This window comes from Zonotrichia leucophrys, chromosome 1A, assembly GCF_028769735.1.
Source record: "Zonotrichia leucophrys gambelii isolate GWCS_2022_RI chromosome 1A, RI_Zleu_2.0, whole genome shotgun sequence".
Taxonomy (NCBI): Eukaryota; Metazoa; Chordata; class Aves; order Passeriformes; family Passerellidae; genus Zonotrichia; species Zonotrichia leucophrys.
In genome coordinates, this window is record NC_088170.1 from 47,100,264 (window position 1) to 47,110,751 (window position 10,488).

At 35.7% G+C, this 10,488-nt stretch overlaps 1 protein-coding gene across 3 annotated transcripts in view; it reads left to right on the plus strand.

Annotated features, from left to right (window-relative positions):
* The window catches only part of MDFIC (MyoD family inhibitor domain containing), a 51,974-nt gene extending 41,888 nt beyond the window's left edge, over window positions 1-10,086 (plus strand). For all 3 annotated transcript variants that reach the window (XM_064702677.1, XM_064702678.1, XM_064702679.1), the window contains exon 5: window positions 6,587-10,086. In XM_064702677.1, the coding sequence (XP_064558747.1) occupies window positions 6,587-6,834 (248 nt within the window). In that variant the 3' untranslated portion in view covers window positions 6,835-10,086. The remainder of the gene's footprint in view (window positions 1-6,586) is intronic.
* The last annotated feature ends 402 nt before the right edge of the window (window positions 10,087-10,488 follow it).

Consider the following 10,488-nt stretch of genomic DNA (forward strand, 5'->3'; position numbering starts at 1 on the left):
ACAGTAGCACTAAGTTTTCTTTTATATACTGTTCAGTCATTTGATTGGTATTATTTACTGAAATTCAGTAAAAGTGTGCATCAATAGCCTAACATTGCAGAAGTATCTATTGGCCATCTCTCAACCTGGCTTTTTTTTAAACATACATACGCTTCTGAAAGCCATCACATAGCATTAAGTGGTATTTAGGCAGCTACTTGTTACTATCCTGCAATCTCTCTACTTCAGCTGAAATTTTGTTATGTTTTAGAAATTGGTTCAAAGTGGATTTGTGTGTGAGCATGAAGTGCTAAACAGGAGTCTTTGTTAAACAAGGTTGTAAGGTTGTATCAGAACACTGCCCCACTGGCAGTGGGCAAATAACATTATCATATGGTCAAATGTGTGTTTTTTAAGAATACATTTTGAAGAGTGATGTGTTTTAAGTAAGGTTTACATCATTTTTTTGCACAGAAGTCTTGAAAGGTAATTTACCTGTTTTTTAACAGGACTGAGTGGAGAACAGGGCCTGTAACAGAAAGAGGGTCTTTCAACAGCATCTATTTTATAAGGACATAGTCTAGCTAGCATCTAAGGACATAGTCTAGCTAGACCTAAGTTGTCTCAGTATTTGCAATGGTGAGCAGTGGCAATGAAGGATTCATATTCTAAGGAAGTCTTAGGTATTGGGAATGAGCTGATTTCTTAGTATATCTGTATGTTTGAAATTACTCCTGAGGTTGTATCTGTATTGAGGGCTTAGAATATAAGCTTTGATGAAAATTTCCATCTGTTCAGTGTGTTTTGCCTGTTCAGGCAACATTTTAATTTTTTTGTTCAATAGAGATAATAGGTTTTTATTTTAAATGGTGAAATATCACGTATACTAGGCTTTTTAAGTATGTTTTTCCCTGTCTTAATAAATGTCAGTCTTTCATCTAGAAGTAACCATACTCCATACAACATGTCAGTTTGTTCTTTCAACCTTTGCTTATTTTCCAGTGGACATTTTCCTGAGTGCAGTGATTTTTCTCTGAAGATAGACAGTGGGTCATAGAGGCTGCCCATGAGCCCCATTGCAGTGCGTGTGCCGCTGCTCAGGAATTCTGCTCCCTTCCTGCCTCTGCAGGGCTTTAGGAGCCGTGTGCAGGGTGGTTTCTGGCTGGGGCTGTGCGCTCATCCCGCGCTGCCGGACTGCGGGGCGCCTGTAGCGCCTGCTGGGGCTTCTGTTCAGGGCTCTGCGGGGGCCCTCTGCAGCAAACCCCTGCTGAAGACCTCAGCTGTCACTTTGATTGTGGGTTTGCCCTTTTTGATTCTCTCTGTGAGACAGCAGAGTGCCTGGAGATTTGTTTTGAGTGGTCTGGACTTGGTGAATATAGTTAGTAAGAAGCTGACCAAGGTTGCCATCCTGTAAGTGAGCTTATTTATCACTGTAGACATGAAAAACTTTTATCATATGTGACCTGCCTGCTTGGTATGAAAGCTTTTTGAGTCAGTTTGTGACAGGTTAGTGTCAAACATTACAAAAGCAGCACATAGCAGCCTGCACATGCATTTCTCTGTGCATTTTTCAGTTCATCTTCTGCATTTCCTGAGCAGTTTTGATGGTTGATAGTTCTCTTCAAAATCTGTTTTTTAAGTAGAGCTGCACCTTTTCATAGAAATGAAAAGGAGGTTATACAAGGAAAATTTAAATAAAATAAATGTATATTTCAGAATTTGAAAGAAATTGGATACCATAGTAATATCTGTATGCAGAAGTTTTAGAAGGAAAAAGTGGTGTGCACATGCCAATGTTTAAAGACATAGACAAACATTAAAATAATTTTATTTTTATATTGTTTCTTTTCCTTAAATGAGTGTAGCTGTTATAACTGGGGTAAGTTAGAAATGCAGACTTCTGAGCTTTTATAGCAGTGTGTTAACAGTTTGAAGGGATCTTAGGCCTATTTCTTGTCTGGATTTTGTCTGTGGTAATATTTAAAACCCAGTTAAAGTAGATGTTACATGTACTGTATCCACTTTATGATTCAATCAGCACATGGTTGGATGTATGTGTGTGTATGATATTAAGCAGCAAAAACTTGAACATGCTGGTTGGGTTCTGTTTGCCTTGGCATTGTTTACAGTTTTGATGAAGTTCCCTAAGAAATTTGTGCCTTTTGGGGATGTGCCAAAGGATTAAGGGAACACTTCACTTGCATTGGTTTTAAAAAGTCTCAGATGAGATGCCCTTTTTAACTTCAGGTCTAATTTTCATTCCAGACAAAATGAAAGAATAAATTAAGATAAGCTTGAGTATCTGAAAGCTCACGTTTCTTCCCCAAACATGAGTTGGTCTAATAAAATGTACTAGCACTGCCTACAGATCAAGACTGTTGTAATTTATGCCATTTAGAATAGCTTATGGGAGCTTGGATCTAGTCAACAAATGTGATAGAGTGTTTTGATGAAATCAGAAGCAATTGGTAAAAGAACTAAGGTAAATATAGTGGTTTGGAATTTTTTTTTTTTAAGGTATTCCTCTAGACAATGTTCACACCCCACATGCTCTCTGTTATGTAGTGACAGTCTCTAGTGCAGCATTTCTCAATTAAAGAAAAATGTAATATAAGAATTGAAAAACAGTGGAAATTTGAGACTGGTGTGGGTGTAGTGTGGAAGTCCTAAGAAAAAGTTTATCTTCATTAATGATTTGCCTGTGTGATGTGATGAAACCTAAATACTTCCACAGAAAGGGAAATCGCTTTAATGAAAGCTTAAACCTCAGAAACTTCAGAGTTAACTTACTATCAATAGCAGTGCATCATGAATGTCAAGACTAATAGAGTTCTGTCCACAATGAAGATGTTCCCCTAACTCTTGATTGTGTTACTATATCTAATGGGAAAAGAAGATTCTAATTCTCAAACAAACAGATAAACAAAAAACAGCTTAAAGAAATTTTAAGCTGGCACCAGTATCATAACTGGGATTGCTGTACAATTTCCTTTTTAGAAAAGACTAGAATATACTCAAAGTTTCCAGAAAACATATTATCAGACATTAAAATCACCAAGTTTACAAATACGTAAAATATATTTAGTTCTAGTTGGATTAAAGTGATCTACTCAGTCACCTGAAAAAAAAAAATCAGATTTTCATGGGGTGAGGTTAAAGAGTGGAAGTTAAGTATAGTCTTTATTCTTAATGTTAATCTTAGCATCTAATTAATATTAATCTAATGTTATTCTTAATTCTTAGTAAGTTTTAAGGTTTAGACTAATATGTAATTTTCAATAGTCTCCTTGGTCTTATAAGCAGGAAAAATTTACTGGAATGTCTTGTGCAAGCAATGAAGTATATTGTAGTGGGCTCCAACATGGTAATGAAAAACCTGTGGTCATCTCCTTTGAAGTGAGCTTTGTATAGCACCTTCATGGCTGTATCCCACTGATCACACCAGCAGTCAGTTTTAGCTATGTAATGTTTTCTGTGGAACTGTCAGGTTGCTGTAGGAATGTTGATACTAGAGAAGGATGAGTTTTATGTGGCGTGGTGGTTTGTTATTACTACAAAAATACACTGTATCTTTTTCCTATAATTGCATCTGTACATTAGAAGCCAAGGAATAGGGGTCAAACATGGAAGAAATTATTCTTCCACCCATTTTATCCATCTGTATTACAGCCCTTTAGAGTCATGATTCTGAATTCACCAAGTTAGGTAGGACTAGGTAGCAGCATGCTTTGTCATGTGTTAAATAATTCCTACCTGGATAGCTATTAAAAGTCAATAACATGAAGAACATAAAAGCATGATTATTTCAGGTTTGTCCTTGAAATGTGGATCAAAGTTTATGTTCATTGTGCAAATGAGTCATTGCTAGAATGAAGAGAGCACTAAAGGGGATCTCTGCTTTCTCGCAATTGTTTGTGCAGGTTAAGTAAAATTGTTATATAAAGATTTTTTGAATCAAATATTAGGTTTGCCATCTGGGGAGAAGGAAATAAAAATAAAGAGTAGGTAAATAAATCCTTTTAGTGTTTCAGTCATTGAAGAAGAGATGGAAATAAAGACCCTCTGTAGAGTTTCCATAATAATATTAATGGCCAAAATTTTTTACTATGTCTTGGACCATTTTTCATAGCTTTTACCTTTGAAATATGTACATTTAAATCAATGTGGCCTCTTCTTGTAAGTCCTGATGGATTTTTTAGCCTAGGAGGGAAAAGTTCTTTTGTGGGTCTGGAAAATGCTTTCTGAGTACAGTCTCTGTTTTATAACCTTGAACTCTGTTCCTTGCCCATCACTAGAAACGTATTATAATGTCTGTGAATGTGTATTCCTCTCCCTGCAATTTTACATATCCTTGAATGAAGCAGGCAAGATTTTTTTGGACATCTTATTTACAATATGTATACACACAAAGTTTCATTATGGTGTACTAAAAAAATTTCTAGAACGACATTTGTTGTATTAGCTTCTTCAAGCTGTATTTTAAAGATGTGATATACTAAAACCTTAGTTCCTCAAATATAAAGGTTTCTTAGATAGAACTCTTGACTTCTTTATCTTTTTCCTTCATATTAAAAGAAAATCTGAAAGGAGATTCTACCTGAGCATATTTAACACCATCTCCATGACAACCAGCTAATTAATTGCTATCAGTCTGGCTTTGGTCCTTTTCAGTGAACTGATACTCTCCAGCTTTTTTTCACATATCTTCTGTGTTTTCTATGAAGGTCATTTATTTAGTGACATTATGTCTTTGGGAACAAAAGAAACAATTTTCTTTAAAGCACGTTAAATGTACCTGTGGTTTCCTCTCAGTTTTGTTTCATGCACAGTAGTGGGGAGATTTTAAGGTTAGAGTTTTGGGGCTTTTTCTGAAATTTCCATCTTGCTTCCATCTTGCTTTTTCTGAAAATTCCATCCTTTTCCTTTTGGGCATAAGGGTTCAGAAGTACATTAAGACTGTGGCCACATTGCAGCACAGAAATGTCCAAGCTAAGTTTGCATCTAAGTAGTGCAGTAAGTAGGAATGGGCTAAGGGTTCAAGTAGTTCCTGTGCTTTTTGGGACAGATTTGGGTGGTCTGAGCCTCTGTTGCTGCATTGCTGTAGGTATTCATGCTTGCTTGTGTAAGTCATCACTGCAGTATCATGCAGTCAGAGTTTCTGCAATGTTAGTGGTCTTCGGAATCAATCAACATACCTGTCATGGCTACTGCACAATTTTTAACATTTATAAATTTGGTTAGAAGGCCTGATAATAGTATTGCTGTTGCAAGTAATTGCAAATTTTCCCCTATGACAGCAATCTTCAGCCTGCGAACTGTGAGAACTTAACCTCTATAGAATGGAATATCTGTAGGTGCTTAGACAAACTGTCCATATAGCTCAATATCCTGCTGTTTCTAACAGACTGTCATAGAGGATACTTGTGACTTGTAGGACTCGACTGTCCTACAAGAGGCAAGAGATAGGGTGAGGTTCTGCAGGATATTTCCCCCAGAACATTATTCCAGTCTTCACCTGGCTGTGTTCAACGTTTGCAGGCAGTAAAAAGAACAAAAGCTGAGGCTAGGAAGGAAATGTATTTCTCCATCCTGAACACATTTTTTATTTTCAAATTTTTTGTTTTGTTTCTGAATGACTATTCACTGCCTCTGACAAATTAAATATGTTTATACATATGAATTTATACACATCATGTAAATAGAGTATATCCCTCAATCCTGCAGTCTCCTTTTCACTGGCACATGTTTCGTTCCAGTCCTTGTTTTCCTGTCATGTCTCATGGATGTATTATTGTTTGAAGTTATTCCATATATTTACTCTTTGGGTGCCCTATTTTTTGCTGATAGTTTGTGGGACACGTTAATTATGTATGTAATTTGATAGTACTTCTAAAAGCTGGATATTGATGTTCAGATATAGTTAAGAACTCTTGAAGATTGAATTGGCAATTCTTTTAATGTACTAAGTAGAATAATCTAAAATTAAAGGAAGAGAAGACTCTGTATTTTGACTGAATATTTTATATATTGTTGAAAGTAAGAAATGCATATAGCACGCAGTTAAGCTGGTTTTAGTGTGTGCAAAGAACAGTAAAAAAATCAACAATGTTTAGGCAACTCCTTTATTTTCCTTCATATGTATTGAGCAAACAAAATCGTTTCAGAAAGGTGAGATGAACTGGGAAGGGCTGGAAATTATTTTAGGTAGTTTTCCTCATTAGATGCTTTTAAAATTATTTTTATCAGTTTGTGTAAGAATGTATAAATGAAGATAATAGATATGGATATTTTACATAATAAATGACTAAGGAGATTGATCTGAGCAGCTCTGAGCAGTTTAGTACTTGGGATTTGTATGAAGTGAAGTGGTGTCAGGAAACTCACACAGAGTTGGAGATGAGTTGAGCTGCAGAAGTGACCATGAAGATGGGAAGAGGGTGTTTTTAGATTATGTCTACTCCAAACCATTTTCATTCAGCTGCTTACTTGACATTGTGATATATCTGGATTTAGAATGACAGATTAATGATTTTCTCTTTTCTTATTTGCCTTTTTTTTTTATTGTTTTGTTTGCTCCTGACACGCTACTGAACTATTACATATGAAGATTGCTGTGTTCACTGTATCCTGGCTTGCTTGTTCTGTGAATTTCTGACGCTCTGTAACATTGTTCTGGGACAAGCGTCCTGTGGCATCTGCTCGTCGGAAGCGTGCTGCTGTTGCTGCGGGGACGAGGTGGGCGATGACTGCGGCTGCCCCTGTGACACGGACTGTGGCATCATGGACGCCTGCTGTGAATCTTCAGATTGCTTGGAGATCTGCATGGAATGCTGTGGGATCTGCTTCCCGTCATGAAATATTTATCCCTTTCTATTTTATTCTCTATAAAACTGGAGAGCTTTTCTTTAATAAATTTGAAGAAAGACAAGGTAAGATTTTCACACTTGCACTGTTAATTCCCTCTATATAAATATTTTTTTAAAAAGCAATCCTCAAATCTATATTCTAACATGAATTGTATAGTTTTGTATGTGAAACTAAAGCTACATTCCAGCTTCCTTTTGGCTTTGCAAATGGAAGAGTTTATTGAAAGTGAATTATAGGCCTGATACTGCAGGCCATACGAAGGCAAAATTCCCATTTGAATCGAGTGATAAGTTTTGGTCAGAGAAGAGACTGCAAGGCAAACCTTAAGTATTTGCCTTTACCTACTTTAATGTTTAAACACTCAAATGCCTTCATGCATAACATGCCTTTACAGGCATTCTGAAAATCAAGATATCTCTATTTCTCTCTCTTAGGGTTGAAAGCAACTTTGCCCTGTTGTTTTAAACTTAATTCAAAAGGCAGCATCAGAAATCTTCCACTGGTTTTGCAACAGTGGTCATGTCGGCAATATGTCTTTTGTTTTGAATATCTCATTGATTAGAGAGCAGTTCCTGGTATTTTCCATTGCTGAGATTACCTGACAATCTAAAGTCAAATATAAGTTTTGCCCTGGGCTAGAAGAGTACCAGGATTTCTTTGTCATCAATCAAGACAGAATAGACACCTTATCATTTTAGTTCAGTGCTATTATTACTTGAAATGCTTTCTGTTAAAAGAGACTTTGGAAATCTGTGTAGACATGAAGCACATCCTCAGAGTAACCAACTAATAGACTAACGATACTTCAAAAATTTGCTATAAGAGGAAAATTATTAGAAGAATAAGAATCAAGTATCTAAACCAGTGCATAAAGTGGCCTGGTCATGGCTGTTTGTGGCTTTGGAGCCCGTGTTACATAACTTACTATGTATTACTTTATGGTGTAAGAAAGATCTACAGAGGGTAGTAGAATTTAAACAAGGCATAAAAACAAATTTAAATTGACTTTATTAAGGAATTCTTTCATATTCTTACATGCAAAAGAAAGTGAAAAATGTTTATTCTCAGATACATTTTAAATGTTATGTTTTAATAACTGTGTAAAAAAAGATCATTTAAAATATATGATATGTTTTAAAAATAAAAGGACTGGTATTTAAAATATTTGAAAAATACAGTTAGGATCTGTTGGACCTAACTGTATATTCACTGTTGCGCCTTTAAGGTTTTCCAAGAAATATCTCTCCTTTGTATTTGTAATTGTGGAACACATAAAGAGGTTTGTGGCATTCCCAGATTTAGGGAATCAGTCTACCAATTTTCTTTACCATCTTCTAATTTCTACCCTCCATGTCTGTAGCTCACAAACTGTTCTTTGTAAACCACCCACACATCTTGATCTCACAATCTTTCCTGTTTACACTCCAAGTATTCCATTTGTAGAGCATAGATTTGTATATCTCCTAAATTCACTTCTTGTTACAGGAGTCATCAATAGCCAATAGCATGTGTGTTGAGGGAATTGGCCAAAAATGTCTCTTTCTACTATGGTGAATTCAGTTTATGCAAATGTGACAAGCTAAAGATCACAGGAGTGTGAAGCTAAGTCGACAAAAGGTCTGATATTAACCAAAGCTTCTTCTTGTGAACACTGACTAGTAGTGCCTACTACTGCAAGTTATCACTGAAGCCAAATCCTTAACTCTACTAGGGAGCTGGGAAGTGTTACATTTTGCCTTAACATATGCAATATTGTGGTGTATTCTGATACAATGCAGATCAGAGGGTTTCCTAATCTGTTTTTTTGATAGTTACTACAAGTATTATTCTTATTATGGTTTTTTTTTCTTTCATATATTGGGCCAGATTCTGATCTGTATTCCATAAACTAAGTGCATTTCCATTCATGTCAGAATTTTTTGTTGGTTAAATTCCAGTTAGAGAGCACAAAAATATTATGGTAATAGGCAGGCTAATAAGGAATAATATAGTTAAATTGATAAATTCCCAGTGCTCAGAATCAGGCTCATGGGGCTCAATTATGACTCCTAAAAGGCTGAACCACATTGGGAAGGGGGAAGAGGTGCCTTGGTTGAGTGGCATTGCCTGGAGGCATTTTGTCTTTGTAAGGCATAATGCCTCTGGGGAAATTGGGGGCATCACAGTGAGCATTGGGACTCAATGCACCTTGGAAAAAGTCTAGACAGTACTTTGTCCATTGCAGGTGTGTGGTTGACACCGTGGTTGTGGGAACATGTTCTCTGGGGCTAGACAGCTCCATGAACTGTTTTTCCTCATGTCCTTCTGGTCACAGAGGTGAATTACGGCTGTTTCTTGTCTGATGGTGCTTTTGGGACAGAGAAGAGGACTCCCTGTCTCTTGTCCTGCCCCGATATCCATGCCCTGCTGGAAAAGGTTCAGTTCTCTGCTTGGAAAATGCACATTTGTGTATCATGCTTTTAGTGGATGCTAGATCTTACTAAAAATTTCTTTTACCACAGGTTGATATGGTTAAAAAAAAAAAATTAAAAATACCAGTGTAGGGAGTTATTTTACTGTGTAAAAGTTATCTACAGAGTTTGTCCTGCCCAAGGCCTTCTATCTACTTACTGGAACTTAGTGGATTTTTGATTTATTGAAATTATAAAAGCAATAATTATGAGAACTTTTTTAATATGTGTATGTACTTTTTATCACACAATTGGACATACACACACAGTTATGTCTTTTCCCACCTTTTTTGTGAAATACAAGGAAGTGAAAATAGTGTTATTAAACCTCATAATGATTAGAAGTATCAAAGTTTAACAGACAATTGAAAAAATAAAAAATTGTGTATTTTTTTGACATTTAAATGTAGTCTGCTACTGTGTGTCATAGAGATATTAGCACTTTTGAAAAATATATCTTTGTAGCAAAGAATATTAGCATGTAGTTTAAGGAATTCCTTTCTGTATTTACATCCTTAAATTCTGCTTTGTAATTTTCACTCTATAATCAGTCTTGTAAGCACCTTGTGTAATAAAAAAAGCAGAATCAGAAGTCAAATGTGAAAATAGAGTTTAAATAAAATGAAAACATTAGAATTTAATTGTCTATTTTATAATAGTTCTTGTGAACTTGTACAGTGTTTCAGTTTATAGTTCTGCAAACTGGCCCATTTGAAAGACATGATGTTTGTACTTTATATCAATTGGATGTGCTACTTGCAAACACTATTTTGAAATAAAGATCTTTATTTTGAAACTTTTGGATATCACCTTTTTCTAGTCTTGCCTTGTTACTCCTCTGCAGAATAATTTAATGTCTTTTTGTGTTTTTTCTTCTACTTTAACCCTTGGGTGACTTGCACAGAGGGTGAACCGGTGTACAAGTTGTCTTACAGGTGGAGCTGAGCCAACTCAGGCACTAGAAGCTGTGCTAGCATGAACGTCCAGCAGTATAAAAGTTTGTCATTAAGAGAGAAAATTAATTCCTTGGTGAAATTGGATTAATTAGGTGAAATTACAGTAATGATTACATTTTATCAAAATGAAAGTTATTTTAATACATCCATTGCAAGTCTTCAGTTTACTAAAAACAAGCTGAATTAAGAGTGCAATCGGCTCTTAGTATTCATATTATTTTTCTCTTATGTCGGCT